Consider the following 24878-nt stretch of genomic DNA (forward strand, 5'->3'; position numbering starts at 1 on the left):
TTCTTACCAATTTGTGAACTGTTGTCCACTCAGAAAAGTCTAGCTGCTCCCAGTTCACTCCCTTCAACTTCTACCTGGATAGGAGGGATGTCACAGTTTGAATCAAAAGGTAACACCTCACCTTGTAGTCAGTGGAAAGTGCCCATTTATTGTACTGTATTTGCAATCTGTAGTTAAACCACCTACCTCAATTCCAGCTTGCTAGATACTTGATGAGATATTTACTTTTGTGATGGTTGATATTCTCACTCCAGTGACTTAAAATATAACTCAATTCAGTGATATGATTAAGCTACACAACTAAAACCTGCAAATCTCTGCTCTAGTCAATGGGTTACAGACATCAGTATTGTATATAAATGCCACTTAGACACTTTTTTTTTCTTCAAGCAGTTTACAGTACATACGCCTACATTTTTTATGTGTTGTGATCCTTGGGGGAATTGAACCCACAATCCGGCCATTGTTAGCGTCATGCTCTTACCAACTGAGCCACACAGGACTACAGTGTTGTGCCAGCTCTGGGGTGAAGTTTCCCCTAGGTACAGATCTAGGATCAGCTTCCCCTCCCCAATCCTAACTAAAATGCTAAACTGGCCCAAGATCAGCATCTAGGGGCAACTTCACCCTACTCTGTTGTACACAGTGTTTCTGAAGCAGAGGGATGCAGTGCAGTTGCTCCGAGGGGCCCGGCGGCCCAGGGTGAACTTCTTCCTTGAGGAGATGATGCCCGGCAACCTGGAGCGGGAGTGCTATGAGCAGACCTGCTCCCAGGAGGAGGCTGCCGAGATCTTCCAGACCAAGGAGAAGACGGTACTAGAACAACTCCATCACATGAAAGCCAGAGCTTATGGACCAGAGCTTATGAATGCTCTGTTTATACTTTGCAGTTTGCACTAACGTGTCCTATGTCAGGATCTTGACCACATTCTGATTGTGCCCTCATCTGGTCACAGTGCGGACTCAGTGGACCAATAAGAGATACATTTTAATATCATGTGTAGACTCACCGAGCCTTGATTAGATAGTGATTGGATCATGTTGTCTGATGTTATGAGTGAGACATCTTACTAGTGGAATTAACCAGAATCTCCTAAGTAGCTCAAAGAACCAATCATATATGTCTGTCGGTGCCCCTCTCCTCATACTGAAGAGCCACCCGCCTGCCCTCTGATCATTCTCGAGTGTGCCAAATGTGGTGAGATGTCTCACTCATTATATCAGAGGACCAGGGTTACGTAAGTAGCCTTTAGTTTTCTTTCAATTATTCGTTTCGCCATCTCACTAGTGGGATATGGCTAACCCCCATATCGCACACACTCTCCGAAGCCAGGTAGTCTCAATATCAACCCTCAGAGGCCCCGACACTGAGGACAATATGCGCCAAAGAGGGCGCAGTGACGTCTAGTCGGTAGATCCTCATAAATGTATAAGGGGATGCCCAACAAACCGCATCGCAAATCTCCTGCAAGGAGATGCCTTTGTAAGTAATATGGCGCTGACAGACATGGCAGCTCTGCTTCTAGCTCCTAAGCAACTTTGCAGTATTCAGTTTTTTGGTTTGTTATTTGTTACATTATTAGCCCAGAACGTTTTTTGTGTTATTACATACAGCCGGAAATAACTTTTGGATATCAGAGCGGCGGTAATTCACCAGCATTACGACCAAGAATACGACTTTCCCAAATTGGATCCTTTGTTCGTACCCCTCAGGGCAATTTAACTTATCCAAGAGGCTGCTCCAAGACGCCGCCAGCAGAGAAGAGGTATTCGGAGTGGACTTCTAGTCCGGCTCAGGAGGTGGGCACACCATCCACCGCTTCCGAGTATATTACTCACTAATGTTCAGTCTCTGGACAATAAAGTAGACAAGCTCAGGGCGAGGATCTCTGTATATTCTCGCTCAGGGCGAGAATATACAGCCGTGTATATTCCCCCTCAAGCCGATACCACGACGGCCCTCAAGGAACTACACTGGACTTTATGCAAACTGGAAACCACATATCCTGAGGCCGCATTTATTGTAGCTGGGGATTTTAACAAAGCAAATTTGAGGAAAACGCTACCAAAGTGCTATCAACACATTGACTGTAGTACTCGCTTAGGAAAAACATTAGATCACTGCTACTCGCCTTTTTGAAACGCCTACAAGGCCCTCCCCCGCCCTCCCTTCGGCAAATCAGATCATGACTCTATTTTGCTCCTCCCTTCCTATAGGCAGAAACTCAAACAGGAAGAACCCGTGCTAAGGTCTATTCAACACTGGTCTGACCAATCGGAATCCATGCTTCAAGATTGTTTTGATCACGCGGACTGGGATACGTTCCGGATAGCCTCAGAGTATAACATTGACGTTTACACGGACACGGTGACTGAGTTCAGCAGGAAGTGTATAGGGGATGTTGTTCCCACGGTGTCTATTAAAACTTACCCAAACCAGAAACCGTGGATAGATGGCAGCATTCACGCAAAACTGAAAGTGCGAACCACCGCATTTAACCATGGCAAGGTAACTGGGAATATGGTTGAATACAAACAGTGCAGTTATTCCCTCCGTAAGGCAATCAAACAGGCAAAACGTCAGTACAGAGACAAAGTGGAGTCGCAATTCAACGGCTCAGACACGAGACGTATGTGGCAGGATCTACAGACAATCACAGATTACAAAGGGAAAACCAGCCACGTCACGGACACCGACATCATGCTCCCAGACAAGCTAAACACCTTCTTCACCCATTTTGAAGATAACACAGTGCCACCTATGCGGCCCGCTCCCAAGGACTGTGGGCTCTCGTTCTCCGTGGCCGACGTGAGTAAGTCATTTAAGCGTGTTAGCCCTCGCAAGGCTGTCGGCCCAGACAGCATCCCTAGCCGCGTCCTCAGAGCATGCGCAGACCAGCTGGCTGGAATGTTTACGGACATATTCAATCTCTCCCTATGCCAGTCTGCTGTCCGCACTTGCTTCAAGATGTCAACCATTGTTCCTGTACCCAGAAAAGCAAAGGTAGCTGAACTAAATGACTATCTCCCCGTAGCACTCACTTCTGTCATCATGAAGTGCTTTGAGAGGCTAGTTAAGGATCATATCACCTCCACCTTACCTGACACCCCAGACCCACTTCAATTTGCATTCCGCCCCAATAGATCCACAGATGATGCAATCGCCATCGCACTGCCCTATCCCATCTGGACAAGAGGAATACCTACGTCAGAATGCTGTTCATTGACTATAGCTCAGCCTTCAACATCATAGTACCCTCCAAGTTCATCATTAAGCTCGGGGCCCTGGGTCTGAACCCCGCCCTGTGCAACTAGGTCCTGGACTTCCTGACGGGCCGCCCCCAGGTGGTGAAGGTAGGAAACAATACCTCCACTTCGCTGATCCTCAACACTGGGGCCCCACAAGGGTGCGTGCTCAGCCCCCTCCTGTACTCCCTGTTCACCCATGACTGCATGGCCACGCACGCCTCCAACTCAATCATCAAGTTTGCAGACGACACAACAGTAGTAGGCCTGTTTACCAACAATGACGAGACAGCCTACAGGGAGGAGGTGAGGGCCCTGGCGGAGTGGTGCCAGGAAAATATCCTCTCCCTCAACATCAACAAAACGAAGGAGCTGATCGTGGACTTCAGGAAACAGCAGAGGGAGCATGCCCCTATCCACATTGACGGGACTGCAGTAGAGAAGGTGGAAAACTTCAAATTCCTCGGCGTACACATCACTGACGATCTGAAATGGTCCACCCACACAGACAGTGTGGTGAAGAAGGTGCAACAGCGCATCTTCAACCTCAGAAGGCTGAAGAAATTTGGCTTGGCCCCTAAGACCCTCAGAAACTTTTGCAGATGCACAATTGAGAGCATCCTGTTGGGCTGTATCACCGCCTGGTACGACAACTGCACCGCCCGCAATCGTAGGGCTCTCCAGAGGGTGGTACGGTCTGCCCAACGCATCACCGGGGGCACACTACCTGCTCTCCAGGCGAGGTCAGTACTGGTGCATCAAAGCTGGGACCGAGAGACTGAAAAACAGCTTCTATCTCAAGGCCATCAGACTGTTAAATAGCCATCACTAGCCGGCTACCACCCAGCTAATCAACCCTGCACCTTAGTATGATGGGTTCTTCAAGCTACTTAGGAGATTCTGGTGAATTCCACTAGTGAGATGTCAAACCGAATAATTGAAAGAGAACCACATTAGTGATGCGCGGGTCAGCTGGTTGTTCACCCATCCGCAACCGCCCGACTCTGTGATAAAGTGAAAATCTGAGGTCCGCACACAACCCTAACCAGTAAATAGACAGATCGAAAATGCGCTGTACAGACATGGACGGCATAACACATTTTCTTTTTTTAAGCCTAATTTAGATATGTTTCTGCTTATAATTTCCGACATTTCCTAGGCTATTTGTTAGTCAACTTGTCTATAATTAGATACATGCAGTTTCTCTTCCGTCATTACTGCCCAAGAACACGAACTAAACCCTTGCTCACCAGAATGTCATAAATGTATGAATGCTGCTTCTCTCGCGCAGCAGACGTTTAGGGACCGAAAAATAAAATAAAATGAATTAACTGGAAAGATTTTCTGTGCGAAATTTCCAAATGACATCAGTTTGAACAGTTTTAAGGAAATTAAAAGCAGTGAAAACAACCCAACATGTTTCTGATAAGATTTCAGTTCGGCTTGGATGCATATTTTAAGTGGTTGAAATACTACTATACTACAGTTTGTATGATGCTGATAAAGATAGCACCTTTACAGACGGTCCCTAACAGCGTATTCATTCTCTCAAGATGCTGAAATAAATCATTCATATTTCTCCACTCCTTTTCCGGAGTCAAAATGTACATTTGGGGTATAACTTTACTGCAACAAATGCTTAATTCTGCAGGAGGTAATATTATAATAGGCTATGTGAAAGGTTACAGATCTACAGTCAGCGCCCAGATTTCAGTTAGGCTACTATTCCAAACAGTAGGCTACAGTTCCCTTGACATGCCATATTTGAAGTCCCCTTCTTGACTCTTGAATTTGTATAGCGCCTCACAATCATCATGCATATCATAGCCAGCACTGCTATCATCCTCTTTAACCACTTCATAAAATATTTCCCAAACAATGTTCTGGCCCTCCCTTCTCTTTATTGATTAACTATCCATTTAGCAGATTTTCTCTTATTGAATTCAACTCCGACATTGTCCTTTTTGCCTCAGTGGATCGACGTTAACTTTTTCTGCTCATGTTCCCAAACGCATTTGGCGATTGCCGTGTATTTTGCACACGTACAGTTAGACCCAAAAGCTTACATAGGGTTTTCACCAACAACAAATTCAGAGCAGAATCGCGTTAGTGGAAACAAAAACTGCCCTCAGAACAGTCTGCTACTCCACATCGCTGATTGGTCAGTTCACAGCGCGGGTAAACTCTAGTTTCTGATTGGCAAGCTTTGTTTCAAGTTTAATGTCACATGCACAACTACTCAACAAACTCAAAACCCAACAATGCAATAATCAATAACAATGTATTACTAGAAAAAAACACATAAGAATAGGAAATATACAAAGTAAGTAAATAAGCATACTACATACAGGAAATATTTAAAAAGTCACATCCAATGCCATATTTAGATGTGCAGGGATACTGGAGTGAAGGAGGTAGATATGTATAGGGGTAAGGGGACTGGGCAACAGGATATAAGATAAACAGAGTAAAGCAACTTGTATGTGAGCAGGTGTGTAGAGTCAGCATAAATGTACAGCACCAGTCAAAAGTTTGGACAACAAAAAAAGTTTGGCCTCCACAATCACCCGACCTCAACCCAATTGAGATGGTTTGGGATGAGATGGACCGCAGAGTGAAGGAAAAGCAGCCAACAAGTGCTCAGCACATGTGGGAACTCCTTCAAGACTGTTGGAAAAGCATTCCCGGTGAAGCTGGTTGAGAGAATGCCAAGAGTGTGCAAAGCTGTCATCAAGGCAAAGGGTGGCTACTTTGAAGAATCTCAAATTTAAAATATATTTTGATTTGTTGAACACTTTTTTGGTTACAACATGATTCCATGTGTGTTATTTCATAGTTTTGATGTCTTCACTATTATTCTTCAATGTAGAAAATAGTAAAAAATTAAGAAAAACCCTGGAATGAGTAGGTGTGTCCAAACTTTTGATTGGTACTGTATGTGCATATTATGTGTGAGCAAATGATGGAGTGAGTGTTTGTGTGTGTGTTGGAGTGACTGAGTGTGTGTAGGGCCCTGTGAGTGTGCAGAAAGACAGTGCAAAGATTGAAATAAAAGGTCAATAAAGATACAAGTTAAACTCAGATAGTCCGTGTGGCTATTTTGTTAGTTATTTTTATCAGTCGTATTGCTGTGGGATAGAAGCTGTTCAAGAGCCTGTTGGTGTCAGACTTGATGCACCGGTACCTCTTGCTGTGCGGCAGCAGAGAAAATAGTCTATGGTTTGGGTGGTTGGAGTCTGACGATTTCCCGGGCCTTCTTTTCACACCACCTGATATAGAGGTCTTGGATCGCAGGGAGCTCGGCCCCAGTGATGTACTGGGCTGTCCGCATAACCCTCTGTGGCGCCATGCGATCGAGGGCAGTGCTATTGCCATACCAAGCAGTGATGCAGCCAGTCAAAATGCTCTCAATGGTACAGCTGTAGAACCTTTTCAGGATTTGAGGGGCCATGACATACTTTTTCAACCTCCTGAGGGGGAAGAGGCACTGACACAGAGGAACTTGAAGCTGTCTACCTGCTCCACTGCCGCCCCGTTGATGTGGATGGGGGCGTGCTTGCTTGCCCCCCCGAAAGGCCGCTCAGCAAGGAAGAAGCCACTGCTCCAAAACCGCCATAAAAAAGCCAGACTACGGTTTGCAACTGCACATGGGGACAAAGATTGTACTTTTTGGAGCAATGTCCTCTGGTCTGATGAAACAAAAATAGAACAGTTTGGCCATAATGACCATTGTTATGTTTGGAGGAAAAAAGGGGTTGCTTGCAAGCCGAAGAACACCATCCCAACCGTGAAGCACGGGGGTGGCAGCATCATGCTGTGGGGGTGCTTTTCTGCAGGAGGGACTGGTGCACTTCACAAAATAGATGGCATCATGAGGAAGGAAAATGTTGTGGATATATTGTGGATATATCCAAATGGACAATGACCCCAAGCATACTTCCAAAGTTGTGGCAAAATTGCTTAAGGACAACAAAGTCAAGGTATTGGAGTGGCCAATACAAAGCCCTGACATCAATCCTATAGAAAATGTTTGGGCAGAACTGAAAAAGCGTGTGCGAGCAAGGAGGCCTACAAAGCTGACTCAGTTACACCAGCTCTGTCAGGAGGAATGGGCCAAAATTCACCCAACTTATTGTGGGAAGCTTGTGGAAGGCTACCCGAACCGTTTGACCCAAGCTAAACAATTTAAAGGCAATGCTACCAAATACTAATTGAGTGTATGTAAACTTCTGACCCACTGGGAATGTGATGAAAGAAATAAAAAGCTGAAATAAATCATTCTCTCTACTATTATTCTGACATTTCACATTCTTAAAATAAAGTGGTGATCCTAACTGACCTAAAACAGTGAATTTTTACTAGGATTAAATGTCAGCAATTGTGAAAAACTGAGTTTAAATGTATTTGGCTAAGGTGTATGTAAACTTCCGACTTCAACTGTAGGTATTCCTCTTATCTAAGTGGGTGAGGGCAATGTGGAGCACAATTGAGATTGTGTCGTCTATGGATCTGTTGGGGCGGTATGTAAATTTGAGTGGGTCTAGGGTGGCTGGGATGGAGGAGTTAATGTGTGCCATAACCAGCCTTTCAAAGCACTTCATGATTACATAAGTGTGCTACAGGGCGGTAGTCATTGTGGCATGAAGACTTCTTAGGAACAGGAATGATTGTGGTCATCTTAAAACGTGGGAATTACAGACTGGAACAAGGAGAGGTTGAAAATTACCGTGAAAATGCCTGCCAGCTGTTCTGCGCATGCTCTGTGAACGCTCCCTGGAATACCGTCGGGGCGCTTGGCTAGCTTCACAAGCCTTTTGCGCATGAAGGGAATCCCACTGGTGGTGCAAAATGGCTCTACCTAATGAATCAATGATGACTGAACCCACAAGATAAGCACATTTCGGATATATTGTTTTGAACTTATCACTAGTTAAAAACCGAACGAAATCATATTTTTCTATTTTAGCCAGTGTGAACTCCAGTCTGGGGAAACCTCTGCTGGTTAGTTTGTTTAACAAGTCTAAGATTTCGTTACCTGTCTGTGGAAGTTGGACCAATAAATAATTGGCTTAACTAACATCTAATCTTAAAGCTGCTATTGTGACAGCTGGCTAAAACACTAATGCACATTTATGCAAATGTTATAGTTAAGGTTGATAAAGATTTTAAAGAATTTTAAGTTCTCCTAAATATATGAAAGTTTGAGTTATTTTATGCTAATTCATGCTATTTTTTATACACTGAACAACAATATAAACACAACATGTAATGTGCTGGTCCCTGTTAGTGAGCATTTTATCCTTTGTCAAGATAATCCATCCCCCTGACAGGTGTGGCATATCAAGAAGCAATAAACAGAATGATCATTACACAGGTGCACCTTGTGCTGGGGGCAATAAAAGCTCACTCTAAAATGTGCAGTTTTGTCACACATCACAATGCCACCAGAGCTGTTGCCGGAGAATTCAATGTTAATTTAAGCCGCCTTCAACGTCATTTTAGAGAATTTGGCAGTACGTCCAACTGGCCTCACAACCGCAGGACACGTGTAACCACGCCGGCCCAGGACCTCCACATCTGGCTTCTTCACCTGTGGGATTGTCAGAGGGGGGAGGGAGGGAGGGTGCAGAGGAGTATTTCCCCTTTTGTGGGGAAAAACTCATTCTGATTGGCTGGGCCTGGCTCCCCAGTGGGTCGGCCTGGCTCCCAAGTGGGTAGGTCTATGCCCTCCCAGGCCCACCCATGGCTGCGCCCCTGCCCAGTCATGTGAAATCCATAGATTAGGGCCTAAGGAATTTTTTTCAATTGACTGATTTCCTTATATGGACTGTTACTCAGCAAAACCGTTGAAATCGATGCATGTTGCGTTTATATTTTTGTTCAGTGTAGTTATAGTTGATAAAAGTAATTAAGAATTTGAAGTTATGATAGCCTGAACATGAGAAAGTTGGTTTGGTGTCTATAGCTTGAATGGTTCAAGAGTTACTGTTGGTACGTTATTTTATGCAAATGTATGCACATTTATAGGTATAATCAAGGGTTGGAACAGGTTCAGGCAACAGAATCGAAAACCGGGAAAATAACTAGAACCGAAATCGAAAGTGATCTATACTGTTCCAGAACAGAACCGGAACAGCATAGCCGGAACATGCATAGCCGGAACATGTTAAAGTTGGTTTGGTGTCTCTAGCTTGAACAGTTAAGAGTTACTGTTGGTTAGTTATTTTATGCTGATTTGTGCTAATGAATAACACATTTTGTTTATAAAGGTTTTAGAGAATTTGACGTTAGGCTAGCCTGCACATTTTAAAGGAGCAGGACAATTTTGAATAGCAACCACTGTATTACTATGGTTCTCATTCAAACCCATGTTAATCTATGCAAATTCTAAATGGTTATAGTTCCAAAAGTATACATAGTACCAAATATCCTTTGACAAGTAATCTAAGTTGGGCCAGTATGAACATCTCAACGTTAGTTTGGTGTTGATAGCTTAAACGGTGTAGGAGGATTATTTTAACTTTTTTTGCCATTGAAATGCATTGGGAGCTCATTTAAATAGTGTTATAGTTCAAAAAGTATAAATGCTATTGTAGTGTATTAAGATTATGACTTGGTGAATGTATTCTAGTGGAACCTGAGGGGATGTTTATTTTAGTTCAAAAAGAGCCGTTTTTAGGGTGACGCCCCAGGGGAGACAGGTGATTGGACAGCAGAGGGAGCAACCCATATTTTTGTATACCTTATAAGTATAGGCTAGACAAAGAAGAGGTTGGAACATACATATTATCTTTGGACACTGTTCTCCAGCCCTGCAGGGTCTGTAAACTTATGCTGACATCTTGTGATATAAATAAAACGTATAATCAAAGTACAGCCTAAGCGGACTCTTTGTTTGACAGCAATAATTACCAGCATTGACGCGATACTACAAATGGGGGCTCGTCCGGGATCGGTCTGCATCTTCCTTGTGTTCCATTCATGAGCCGCGAGGTGACTCCCGCTCAAGCCGGCTATAAGGTGAGATTCCTCACAAATTTTGGGCGCTAGTTGGTTCGCTGGCTTATGGGTGTGCATTGGAAAGTTGTACCGTGTAAATTACTTGTGTGTGCTGATATGGTTTTGTTGCTGTCGACTAAGGGTCTGTCATAATTATTCAAAATTTTGTTTGCATTGGTAAACGGCGCAAATAGGGGGGAGTGTCTATAAGAAATAGGCTTGAATAGGAATTCTAGAACAATCGATGGTAGTGAATAAGGCAGATATACAAGGCAGATATACAAGGCAGATATACGTATACACATTAGGGCATTGCTAATCTGGAAAGACCTCTGAAACGAGGCGATCATAGGATGGGCTGAAAATCCTTTTACGCGTTAGATGTGTATTAGGTGAGTTCTGGGAACTGGAGAGTGGAATATACATTCTGTTGCATGTTACCGCTCAGCTGGTGTTTGACGAAGCATTTGTCTGATGTAACCTCTCATATAATATCCATAACTCACGGCAGCATAAAGTTAGTGACAAAGGAAAAAGGAATTTAAGGCGCAATGCAGGTTACATTGTTACATTGTTACATGCCACATGGTACATACATGCTAAGGCTAAATGCTAATGTTAAATGCTAATTGTGCTACATGCTGCATGCTAACATGTGACCTTAGAGGGCCATTGCGATGGAATAAAGCCTCTTAAATTATGTTTGTGTGTGTAGAATGTAGGTTCTATGCTTTGTGAGCTTTGTTAAATGTTGTTTGACTATGAGGAGAAAACGGAGTTAACTGTCTGTTTGGGTTGGGGAGAGAGCTGAGAAGCTCCCTTCCACGGTGAAATCGTATTGTTAAATGTACTGCGCATGCGTGTGATTTTACGGCACTACATTACGACACGTCTGAGTTTACGGCACTACATTACGACACGTGGGATTTTACTACACTAGAGTGACGTAGGGAGAATATGCCTCTGTTACACTGCAAGGGGGGGACACAGACGAAGGAACAAAGAGGAGAGATTTGAACACGAATGGAATGTTCTAGTTGTTACATCGGCTGTTTGAAGATGAAACTATTTGTTGAGATCTATTGAATTGATAAATGAGAGAGATATGTTGACGGATTAAATAAAATAAAATGACGGATTAAAATAAATAAAAAATGTTATTGAGCTATCTATAATTTTTCCTGAGTTAATTCTTAGAGCGAATGTGACTGGAGGAATATTGAATGGTTGAAGTAGCTCAATACTGCATAAACTGCTAAATTCTTGTCTGTTTCTTTTGTTCTTCAGTCATATGAGACGAGAGGGAGGAGAGAGAGATACAGGAAGTGCTGACGTGTACATCACGTGACAAGGGGTGACGCGACAGAGGATCGAGTCAAAAGGTTTTGGTGCTGTTCTGTTTACAAAATCTTCCCCTACAGGATATTTGATGTTATGACAATTTCACAGAGACTTGGCAAAAGACTGATTGAATAAAATTGGCATTTTTTGAGTTTCTGTGCATGAGTTGGTTTGATTACAGTTCTGTTGGAAATCGAGTACTGACATTATTCTGTAAAATTAAGATAATTGGGTGCTTATTAAACAATGGAATTTATGAGTGTTGTAGGATTGGAAGTCTTTATTTTTTGGGATTGCTGTGAAGTTGACTACTTGCATTTACTTTCCTGATGGGATGTGGTAAGATAGCCACTAATTGATAAATTGGTAAAATAGGATATAGAAATAAAAAATTGTTTTTGATTATTCATACATTTTTTATTGATTTTTTAATTGATTTTTTATTTTAATAAAAAAAGTTTTTTTGAATAAATGTTTTTAATTGAATTTTTTGAATATTCATATTTTTGTATATTAATAATTAAAGGGGGGAAGCCATAGGCTATATAGTCTAAAATTAAATAATTCACAATGAAGGAATATAAAAGAGTTGTTACAATGGGGAAAAAGGACATCAAGGCTATGAAAGTCATTACACCAGTTGATATAGTTGAAAATAGTAATCCTTTACTTAAGGGTATTGCGAGGTTATCCGGCAAATGGAACAAACGTTGGCCTGACATTGAACAACCATGGCCAGTGGAAGGGACTCTTAACCCTAACGTCATCAACATCATGAAAGTGCTTCTGTCAATTTACAAGGCAGATCAAAAGAAGGGGAAAAAAAGGGAACAACGTAAAGAAAAGAGACAAAGAGAGCTGGGTGTTCTTAAGCTGTTTGAAGATGAAGGACAAAAACTGATGAAAGATACCAACGATAAGAGAAACAAAGGTATAGAGAAAATGCTAAAGGAAGAGAAGGCGACAGAAAAACTAAGGGCAGAAGTCAGTATACCTTTCTCACATACGGATTCAGCAAAAAGACCCCACCTTATGAGAAGGAAGTAGAGCTTAGGGATGTTTATCCTCAGCTTCCAGTGATCATCCAGGAGGGTGATTATTGCATCAGAGATGAAGATGAACGAATAATAGAGAGAGGACAAACAGAAACGACCATAAAAATGCATCCAAACTCCAAAAGTAAAAAGAAAACGAGATGTCTGGAAACTAAGGGTGGAATGAGGTTAAGTAGGATGGAACTGGATGAGGACGATGATGATGATCAGAGTGATGCAGAGGGGATCATGGGTGGATATGATCCTGTGATCAAACGGAGGTTGGCCAGAACGGAAAGAAGGGGTGAGGAAGGTTTGAAGAAGAAGGATACAAGATATTCTAGTTCTGATGAAAGCAAAGATGAAGACAGCAATAAAGATTTGGAGACTAAAGGTGCTGTGTATTCAAGAGGAGTTTATCCTACAAGGACTGGCACAGAAGAAATAGAAAGAGATATAGACCGATGCGTATCATGCCTGGATAAAGCGTGTAGTTTCGAAGAAGTAAAAGAACTGGAGGAACAACTCAAGACGCTGAAGATAAAGAGGGAGAAACTGCGGAGAAAAGAATCCAAAGAAGTTGAGGGAAAATATACATTGAGGCCAAGGAAAAAGGCCACGAGTAAGAAAATGATGCCAGTTATCATTCGAGGTCAAAACTTAGAATATAAGCCTTTGCAAAATACCGATATGTCAAATATACTTGAGAAGCTGCCTACTCTTCAAGATGGGGCCTATCCTTGGATTTCGAAATTGGAAGAAATGACGGTGGGAACACAGTCAGCCATAGGAGACGTTAAGAGACTTTTGGCTAATCTCTTTGGGATTCCAGATATGGAAGAAGTCTTTCAGAGAGCTGGACTTAATAGATATGTAGGGACTGCAGTGAACGATCCTGAATTGTTGGCTGCAAGTAGGAATCGTCTGTGGAGAGCATTGAAAGATACATTTCCAACAAATGTGCATCCTGATAATATTCTGATTGACCCACTAGGACAACAAGAAAATCCGAGAGCCTATGTGTCGAGTTCATCAAGTGTGGAGAAATATTACTGGAAATGATCCAGATGTGAGTCAAATTGAGCAGTCAATTTTGAGAGCTAAACTGCAGATGGGACTGCCCTCACCAGTAAGGAGCAAACTGGCAGAAGTTGTTGGACTTGGAAGCATGACAAAAGGTGTCTATACCGATCATATAGCCCATCAAGTGGATCTGTACAGGAAAAAGGAACACAACCAGAAAGAACAGGACGAAGAAACTCTCAGAAAACTCAATCAAATACAACTGGTGGAAAATAAGAAGGAGAAGAAACAAGCTTTGGTTATGCAGAATCAGTGTGCACCAAATCAACAATCACTGCCACAGCTTCAACCAGACCAGTTCCAACCGCAAGGGTACCAGCCACCAATGGCGGTACCAGTTGGTTCATATCCACAGCCAGTTTCTGGACAGACACAGAATTGGAGAGGAAGAGGACGAGAAGGCTTAGAAGGAGGAGGAAGATTTCAGCCACACTTCCAGCAACTTTCAGAAGAGTGTTATAATTGTGGACAGATTGGTTACTTTACCTGTGAGTGCAATGCGCCAGGAGGAAACAACAGAGGAAATTTCTGAGGAAGATAAAGGAGCAAGTGAAGATCACCTGTTCTCCAGGTGAACCCTTAAAGGAGCAAGGATTCTAGAGTGCCTAGAAGATCCGAAGGGGGGTGTCAGCTGATAGAAAATATCCAACAATTGAAGTGAAAATAAAAAGGACTAGGAGAAGGAATAGAGGAAAAGCTTTTATCTGTGTTGAGCCTAAAGAGGTTAAACATCTCACTATGTAAAATTAACTAATTAGGATAGGATTTGAGGGAGTAAAACAGTTGATTACTCTTAAGGAACCAATTGAGCTATGCTATAAAAAATCAAAGAGAAATTAAAATACACATACTAATATTAGAACATATACCTATTGCATTGTTGGGAAGAGATGCATTGTGTAAATTGAACTGTACAATAAGATGTACACTAGACGGCTGTCTGGTAGAAGATTTTAAAAAGTAGGGTTTTTGGGAATCATATTTGCTTGAAAAGATAATATCATAGGAAGGATGACAATCTATTAGACTGCCTATTAGACAATCTGTCGGAAAATAAAGTTAAAAGGGGTGACAGTTATTCTTGGTTACATTCCTACACCAAGAGGGGAAAGAGATTTCAAACTAGGCTAAAAGATGTTCGGTCGTTTGCCAAGTCTGTGTGTAAAGAAGTCAGAAGCAGGTGGGGATTACCCAATCACATATTCTAAAAATTGGTGGTAAAAGGGATTTTGTGAATAAATCAGTGGAAAAGGTTTTTAAAGGTTAGGAGAAAATATTAGATTAAAAAAGTTAGGAGAACTAGGGTTGAAGGAACTCTAGGACAGTAAGCTAAGTTTCAAAGTTAGTAGTAAGAGAGAGAGAACAGTGGTGAAGGAAAATTTAGAGTTTAGTGGGAAGATAGATATGGTAGGAGTTTAGATCTGTTAGGAGCAGATGCATTGAGAAAGTATGCGTTGCTGAATGATAAGAGAAGATTGAGGGTGATTGAGTATCTATATTTACAATTCCCAGCAGGAAGATCAAGGTAATTATAAGTGTATTTTTTATAATCAAAAGTTTGAAAGTGAGGGTTTAGAGTTGGGACTGAGAGTGAATGTAGTGACACTAGTGGTGATAGATGGAAGTACAAGTAAAGAGTTCAAAGCTTTGGGGAAACTAGATGAAGTAACAACAATGACATCAACACTTCAGTCTATTATAACAACAGTGAGAAGCAATTTAACTCTTTCAACATTGATAGTTATTAAAGCCATAAATATATCGCATTTGATTACAAGGGAACCAATAGCTCCAGCACCAATTTTAGAAGAAAATACTATTATTGGGGTTAGGATGGGTGATACAGCTCATCTTCCTTGTAGCTGTGAGAGATGGAGTGGGGGAGGGGACGTTCCTCCCACATGGAGAGATAATTATGGAGAAGAAGTATTGTTATCAGGACCAGATGTAGAAGCTGTGCCCCCTAGTCAAAGGAAGTATATTTTGTACAACAATATGAAGGGGAAGAGGGTTATGAGTGATTGTTCACTTATTTTGCGTAATGTTACAGAGAAAGATCAGGGAGAATATATGTGTACTTATCTAGTGCAAGCATTAAAATTTGTTCCGGTTAAGAATTATTGGTTAAAAGGCTATGTAATTCGTAAAGTGACGCTTATAATGGAAGAGTTGAAGTCTGTTGAAGCTTCTACAGTCACCAAAGGAGTTCAGGAGAAGTATATTACAGTAGCCACTCCAACAGTAAATAATACACAGAGGATATCGGTAGCTTTCCCACTAGAAGTAGTTAAGGGTGTTAATACATCAACTAAATCAACTACTTTAATGGTAACTTTGGAAGGGATTAATGGTACGACGGCAATAACAAATGTAGGAAGTATGACACAGACACCAACAACAACTTTTCTGAAATTAAAGGATGTAGCAAGAGTGACTCAGGAGTTTATGATACGGATGGAGAGTGCTGTCAATGAGAGTAAGGATAGGGTTAAAATAGGAGAGCAGATGGTGGTAGAGAAGAATATAGATTCATCTGAAATAGTGCAAGATACTATCATGGAGGTACAGGATGAGTTCTTTGATTTCAACATAACATCAGAAGATACATCTGATCAATACCGCTCGTTAGGGAAAAGATAAACTAAATGGAAAGCCTATGGATTTGATTCTTCTGTTTTGAAGATTAAAGATGAATGGGCAGGTAGAAATCTTTGGTTCCAACAGTTAACTCATTCTGTAAGATCAGTGAGGAATCTTGAGGGTCCATGTCTGTTGAGAATTCCAGCACCAGGCACGTGGGGTTCCATTTTAGAGACGGTCGCTCAACCTCTATCGAGTACGTGTCAATCTTATGCTTTGTCATGGCTGTTGTATCAGCAACAATCATTAACAGATAAAATAATGTCGTTGTCAAAACATTTGTTTAAGTCTAGGTTTAGGTGTTCTTGATTAAATGAATTACCCTATGTGAATTTGTTAGATGGGAAGGAAAATCAGGTAACAGCGAACCCTGAAGCATTGGAGGTGAAAGCTGTGAGGGCTAAAAGTTGTTTTTGTTCTAATAAAACATATGATGGAAAGGGTATGTTCATGTGAATATCAGATTGTGATGATTATATGATGACTTTGGGTAAGCATGAACATAAGGTTAGAGATGAGAAATATAATGTTACTTTTTATGTTCCCGGTAGTAAGAACAGCAAGACTTTGATGGTGGAAGATCAGATTTTGCCTGGCAATGTGACTATTGGGAATTTTAGAGATATTTGGTGGGTTTGTGGTGATAAAGCATATATATTCTTACCCTATGGATGGACAGGATGTTGTTACATGTCAACGTTGAAGCTTCCATATGAGGCTTTTACCATTAAAAGAGGGGTAGCACCGGACACAGATAAATCTGAATCTAGGTTTGGAAATAGGGTGAAACGAGACATGGCGACATTTCATAGTCTTGAAGCCTACCATTGGAGGATAGGTCTAAGAGAGAAGTGGGGACTGGGACTTTTTCCATGGTATGGTGTAACATTTTTGGCAGATCATATTGATAATATTACCTATACTTTGCAGGGGTTTGCGAATGAAACAATAAGAGGGTTTAACCTTCTGTCAAATACTCAAAGAAGTCACAGACTGACGCTGTTGAAACATGACATGGCTCTTGACTATATTTTAGCAAAACAAGGTGGCTTATGTTTGGCTATGAATCTGACGGGGGATGATTGTTATACTTTGATCCCAGATAGTTCCGATAATATCACAAGTGTTATAGATGCGTTGAAGAATATAAGGGATGCGTTTGGTAGATCTGAAGGAGCTGGATGGTCAGCGAAGACTTGGTTGCAAGATCAGTTAGGCCCAGTAGGAGCAGTGATGGTTCAGATTTTAGTTGCAGCTCTGATAGCGCTTTGTGTGATGTTTTGCTTTTGTACTTTGTTACTGACCTTTGCGAAAGCTATGATATTAAGATGGGTTGGAGTTGTGATGCCTGGAGACAACACTCAGATGCCGTTGTTGACTGTTCCTGATGGATGGAGTATTTATGGATAAATATCCTTTTTGATGATTTGATCATTTTTCAATATTTTTTTCAATATTAGTGTGATTTTAGTATGATGTTATGAATCAAAGGGGGGAAATAGGATAATGTGATTCATACATCATTTATATATCATTTTTTATATTCTTAGTTGATATTGATGTTTTAATTTGAAAGTGTTGTTTTGCAAAAGATACTGTTTGGTCTTTTCTTTTCTTCCAGAAGCATATGGGGGAATATGTAGAGATTGAAATACGCAAAGAAGGACAATATGAAAGGACAATGACTGGAGGAGATGGAACAAGGAAGGTGTGGAAAGGTTCCGATTCCATCATCAACGATGCATTGGATCGACACTGCTGAGGAGATGAAGTGTAGTGGACTACATTCCAGTGTCTGCAATGAAATATAGACATATTTGCATGTGTAATACATAATGTGTGTCATATTCTTAGGTATTACTTTTTGTAGAATGATATTTGATGTTATTGAATACATGTGGGGATCTTAGATGTTTTTGTTTATTTCGGGAATGCTTAGGGACATGGAGTTTAGGCAGGGATAGAGATCCACTGTAGGGTCCGATGGGTCGACCAGCCTGAGAGTGGACATTTTGGATAGTATTTTGTTTGCTGGGGCTTTCATGTGTATTTAATTGCATCATAGTTTCAAATGCATTGATAAAGATTTATGAATTGATCTGGAGTACCTAGGTGGTTGCCTGGGGCAGAGGGACCGTGAGAGAATTTTACTGTCTTGATTGATGGATGGATATTTGGAACGAAGGCTGCCAGACAGGTTTTTCGCTCTCACACTCCATAAAGATTTGTTCATATTTCATAATAATGTATTCACACTCCATAAAGATTTGTTCATATTTCATAGTAATGTATTCACACTTCATAAACATTTGTTCATATTTCATAGAAAGGTATTTACACTCTAGAGGAAAATGTTTTTGGTTTAATGTTAAAGATACTCAATAAGATAAATTGTTACTTGTCATAATCCTGTTCTTTTTGTTTTCGAGACTTTTAGTTCTTCTCGAAGGGGGGAATATGTAGTGTATTAAGATTATGACTTGGTGAATGTATTCTAGTGGAACCTGAGGGGATGTTTATTTTAGTTCAAAAAGAGCCGTTTTTAGGGTGACGCCCCAGGGGAGACAGGTGATTGGACAGCAGAGGGAGCAACCCATATTTTTGTATACCTTATAAGTATAGGCTAGACAAAGAAGAGGTTGGAACAGACATATTATCTTTGGACACTGTTCTCCAGCCCTGCAGGGTCTGTAAACTTATGCTGACATCTTGTGATATAAATAAAACTTATAATCAAAGTACAGCCTAAGCGGACTCTTTGTTTGACAGCAATAATTACCAGCATTGACGCGATACTACATTATCAAAAACGATTTCTTAAGCAATCCGAGTTGGGGCAGTCTGGACATTTGGGAGTTGGTTTTGTGTTAATAGCTTAAATCGTTTAAGCTCTAAAGCGGGCTAAATAAATAAAATAATAATGAATATGTAAGAAATCTGGAGTTGTGCTTTGCTTTCAGCAAGCACATCTAATAATCAGATCAAATTAAATGTTATTGGTCACATACGTGTTTAGCAGATGTTATTGCGGGTGTAGCAAAATGCTTGTGCTTCTAGCTCCGACAGTGCAGTAATATCTAACAATTTCAAAACATGTACCCAATACACACAAATCTAAGTAAGGAATGAATTAAGAATATATACATATATGGACGAGCGATGTCTGAACGGCATGGACTAAGATACAGTAGAATAGTATAGAATACAGTATATATGAGTATGTAAGAAATCTAGAGTTGTGCTTTGCTAGCACACCCTAATTATGTTCACCACCCCAGATGAGATTAATGAATTTAATGAATCAGACATTATTTGAAGTGGAATCTCCTTTGAAACCACCAGAAGAGGTAGGTATGCTATCGGCTGTATATGCCATATAACACTGAAAGTTATGGAGCGGTAGATAAGATAATGATGACATTATGGAGGATCATTATTTATTATGAATGTTTCTTTGTCAGGTACAAGGTTAGTGTAGGGGAGTTGAAAAGGAGGTGTGGGAGTCCTGAGAAGCTCTGCAAATGGCCTCTTTGCTTACCTGCGCCAGGCCAAGAGTAAAAAGCCAAAGATCCGTAGGCAGCTATGTGAGGCAGGGAGGGATTAACTCAGCAAAGCCCTCAGGCCAAACAAGCCTCTGCACCAAGATCAGAGGGTATTCTAAAGGATTTTCTCTGAAATGTGAAGTTAGTGAAATAGAAGTTTGATAGATTCAGGGAAGCTCACTATTCGTGTATGTTGTGGTGGTTGCAATAATGCAAAACATTACTTAATGTTTATTTAAGTCCACTTCGAGTTTTGTTTTGTTTCAGGTGAAACTGCTGACCAAGGAAGAAGGGACATCAGGATGTTGGCAAGTACATTTTATAGTTTTTAAAGGAGCTGCCAACAACATGTCCCTTGGGCCATGCCAGATAGTAGAGCTTGCTGGGGTGCAACAGTAAATGTATTATGTATGATAATGCAATGAATAACAATATAATGATAGTACTGTAGTGTATCATTGCAACTGTTTATTCAAAAGTAATACACAATAGCACAATCACTACTGGCCTGCCATGGCATTTGAGCTGTGATAATCCATTGACATTGTGCAATCTTTTTCACATATTGCTCATTCAAAAAAATTCAACCATATGTTTACATAAAGGTATTTTGGTCTCCTCCAGAGCAACACTGAAGGAGATGATCGCAGCTCTAGCCTCCCATTCTGAGGAATTCAATTTGGACACTTATGGTCAGGGAGGGAATCTGCTTAGCCATTTCAGCAATGTGTTGGTCCCGTGCATGACAGAAAGAGAGAAAATATTACAGGACAAAATAAACTGAAATAAGATTTCTAATTGTATGATGTCTTTAATGAGTCAGGTTTGACAATAGCTCAGGGAATACAGTGAGCTCCAAAAGTATTGGGACAGTGACAATTTTGTTGTTGTTTTGGTTCTGTACTCCAGCACTTTGGATTTGAAATGATACAATGACTGAGGTTAAAGTGCTGTCAGCTTTAATTTGAGGGTATTTTTTATCCATATCGGATGAACCGTTGAGAAATTACTGCACTTTTTGTACACAGTCCCTCCATTTTAGGGGACCAAAAGTATTCGGACAAATTCACCAATGTGTATGAAAGTAGTAAAAAGTGTAGTATTTGGTCCCATATTCATAGCACGCCATGACTACATGAAGCTTGTGACTCTACACATTTATTTGGATGCTTTTGCTGTTTGTTTTGGTTGTGTTTCAGATTATTTTGTGCCCAACAGAAATGAAGGGTAAATAATGTATTCTGTCATTTTGGAGTCACTTTTATTGTAAATAAGAATATAATATGTTTCTAAACACTTCTACATTAATGTGGATGCTATCTTGATTACAGATAATCGTGAATGAATCGTGAATAATGATGAGTGAGAAAGTTACAGACGTACAAATATCATACCCCCAAGACATGCTAACCTCTCACCATTACAATAACAGGGTAGGCTAGCATTTTGTGATGGGTGACAGTCTGCACTTTAACCTCAGTCATTTTATCATTTCAGGTCCAACGTGTTGGAGTACAGAGCCAAAACAACAAAAAATGTGCCACTGTCACAATTCTTTTGGAACTCACTGTAATACAGTTTAATTAATAATGTACATCAATAAAACAGTTCTCACACAAAATCCGGTATGTACAGTTGAAGTCGGAAGTTTACATACACCTTAGCCAAATACATTTAAACACAGTTTTTCACAATTCCTGACATTTAATCCTAGTAAACATTTCCCGTTTTAGGTCAGTTAGGATCACCACTTTATTTTAAGAACGTGAAATGTCCGAATAATAGTAGAGATAATTATTTCTTTCAGCTTTTATTTCTTTCATCACATTCACAGTGGGTCAGAAGTTTACATACACTCAATTAGTATTTGGTAGCATTACCTTTAAATTGTTTAACTTGGGTCAAATGTTTCAGGTAGCCTTCCACAAGCTTCCCAACTTATTGGGTGAATTTTGGCTCATTCCTCCTGACAGAGCTGGTGTAACGGAGTCGGGTTTGTAGTCCTCCTTGCTCGCACACGCTTTTTCAGTTCTGCCCACACATTTTCTATAGGATTGAGGTCAGGGCTTTGTGATGGCCACTCCAATACCTTGACTTTGTTGTCCTTAAGCCATTTTGCCACAACTTTGGAAGTATGCTTGGGGTCATCGTCCATTTGGAAGACCCATTTGCGACCAAGCTTTAACTTCCTGACTGATGTCTTGAGATGTTGCTTCAATATATCCACATAATTTTCCTTCCTCATGATGCCATCTATTTTGTGAAGTGCACCAGTCCCTCCTGCAGCAAAGCACCCCCACAGCATGATGCTGCCACCCTCGTACTTCACAGTTGGGATGGTGTTCTTCGGCTTGCAAGCAAACCCCTTTTTCCTCAAAACGTAACGATGGTCATTATGGCCAAATAGCTCTATTTTTGTTTCATCAGACACTTCTCCAAAAAGTACGATCTTTGTCCCCATGCACAGTTGCAAAACATAGTCTGGCTTTTTTACGGCGGTTTTGGAGCAGTGGCTTCTTCCTTGCTGAGCAGCTTTTAAGGTTATGTCGATATAGGACTTGTTTTACTGTGGATATAGATACTTTTGTACCCGTTTCCTCCAGCATCTTCACAAGGTCCTTTGCTGTTGTTCTGAGATTGATTTGCACTTTTCGCACCAAAGTACGTTAATCTCTAGGAGACAGAATGCGTCTCCTTCCTGAGCGGTATGACAGCTTCGTGGTCCCATGGTGTTTATAGTTGCGTACTATTGTTTGTACAGATGAACGTGGTACCTTCAGGCATTTGGAAATTGCTCCCAAGGATGAACCAGACTTGTGGAGGTCAACCATTTTCTTTCCTGAGGTCTTGGCTGATTTCTTTTCATTTTCCCATGATGTCAAGCAAAGAGGCACTGAGTTTGAAGGTAGGCCTTGAAATACATCAACAGGTACACCTTCAATTGACTAAAATGATGTCAATTAGCTTATCAGAAGCTGTGAAATAATCTGTCTGTAAGCAATTGTTGGAAACATTATTTGTCATGCACAAAGTAGATGTCCTAACCGACTTGCCAAAACTATAGTATGTTAACAAGAAATTTGTGGAGTGGTTGAAAAACGAGTTAATGACTCCAACCTAAGTGTATGTAAACTTCCGACTTCAACTGTATGTACCGCTAGACCACGACAATGCAGCTTTTTAAGAAATTAACATATGTTAAATAAAAACAAAGAACATTTTATAAATGAGGCCCCTGAACCTGTCCAATAAGAACAAAGATTATTGTATCCCATTGCAAAACGGTTTGCTACAGTGTGCCCTACTGACACAACCCTGTGGAAGGCATCAATGGCACTGCAGGCACTAATCTCAGAAATCATAGGGCATGTAGTGTATGATGATAGTATTTGTGGCGTACCCCTAATACTAGTCCTACCTGTTCCATGCCCCTGCAGGTCATGATCTGGAGGGAGGATGGGTATGGCTTCTGTGGGGGAAACTCTGGACACTGCATGCAAGAAACCCCTGACCATGTGACTATCAGTGAGGCTATGAGAGCCACTGTTTAGAAGTAGTGAGCACACTGTCGAATGCTCCAGCAGTTTTTATTGAGTGCAACATGTCGATGATCATGACAGGGGACTATGAGAAGCGGCGTCCCGACCCAGATGAGCAGAAAATCAAAGTGGCGAAGGTCGTCGTCCACCCTCACTTCCACGACTACACCTTCGATAGCGATGCCCGCCTGCCTTCCCAATGGTCAGTTGGCCCGCCACCTCCAGCGGGAGGATGTGAGGGGCATGGTCACAGGCTGGGGCACCACACAGTACCTGTGGTGTTACTCACGCTTCCTGATGAAAGTCGCTCTGCCCATGGTTGACCAGCAGAAGTGCATCCGCTCCACGGAGCAGGTCATCACAGACATGTTCTGTGCGGGCTACCTGGAGGCCAGCTTGGATGCCTGCAGTGGGGACAGTGGGGGTCCCTTTGTGGTCAACTACCGCGGGACCTGGTTCCTCACAGGGGTGGTGAGCTGGGGGGAGAAGTGTGCCGCCAAGGGGAAGTATGGCATCTACACCCGGCTAGTGAACTACCTGCACTGGATACTATAAAGGCAGGTGCATAACAGTACAGATACCTGAAGTGCAGCTCGGAGATGATCCCAATTCATTCCCTACCCCTTGGCCCTTCGATGATTGCAGCTCTGATAATCTGAAGGGTCTGGATAGGTGCAAGCAGTTTAGTGGTGGCGCTTTTACCATATTGCTTACACATATGCAAAGATCAAAGGGTTGGGGACAAGGGTAAAGAACAAATTGGGAGTCCTGATGAATTCCAAGTCAAATCCTAGCCCCCAACCAATTTATGTAGATTGGATCTGACCGGTATTAGCAATACATGAATAGCTTGTAATTGCCCTCTGAGGAAGGAATTTTAGGAGGAATTTTCACCATATAGCGTACATCCAATCCTTTCAGATCTACAGAAATGCCTGAGTGCATTATGAAATATGAGTTGCACCTGGGGTGAGTTCAGGAGGATACAATGTAACAGAGTGTTCAGATAAATGCATTTTGAAGACTGGATTTTCTGTCACGATTATGTATAATTGGGAATCATGTCAGCTCTATTCATTGCATTTCTATCTGCATTGTTGACTGTTTTACATCACTGAACATGACCCTGGTGCTTCGGTCATGATGAGAGGTTCAAACAGTTACCTTATTTCATTTTATTGTCAATAACATATTACAAGTTACCAAAGAATTGACCACATACAAACTGTGCACATTATTAATCAGGTAAGATTTGGTTCTAAGAGCACTTTATCAGTTTCACTGCCCCAGTGTTTCATGAAATTGTAATGAAACTGAAACTTTACGTGAAAGTACATAAGTTGCCACTAGCAATAAGTAGTTTGAATTATATGTGCATTAAAGTGATAGTTCACTCAAATCAATGGATCATGTTTTTAGACATCAACAGTGGTCAAATGAGATTGAGATGACTC

The 24878-nt window shown here is 41.2% G+C and overlaps 1 protein-coding gene across 1 annotated transcript; it reads left to right on the forward strand.

Annotated features, from left to right (window-relative positions):
- The first annotated feature begins 87 nt into the window (after positions 1 to 87).
- On the forward strand, positions 88 to 24840 carry LOC121557021 (coagulation factor IX-like). Its single transcript, XM_041870908.2, has 4 exons — positions 88 to 109; positions 647 to 813; positions 23323 to 23400; positions 23506 to 24840. Exons 1-4 carry the CDS (start codon positions 88 to 90, stop codon positions 23977 to 23979), a joined length of 741 nt encoding a protein of 246 aa, XP_041726842.1. The 3' UTR covers positions 23980 to 24840.
- The last annotated feature ends 38 nt before the right edge of the window (positions 24841 to 24878 follow it).

The sequence above is a fragment of the Coregonus clupeaformis genome, chromosome 5 (genome assembly GCF_020615455.1).
Source record: "Coregonus clupeaformis isolate EN_2021a chromosome 5, ASM2061545v1, whole genome shotgun sequence".
Taxonomy (NCBI): Eukaryota; Metazoa; Chordata; class Actinopteri; order Salmoniformes; family Salmonidae; genus Coregonus; species Coregonus clupeaformis.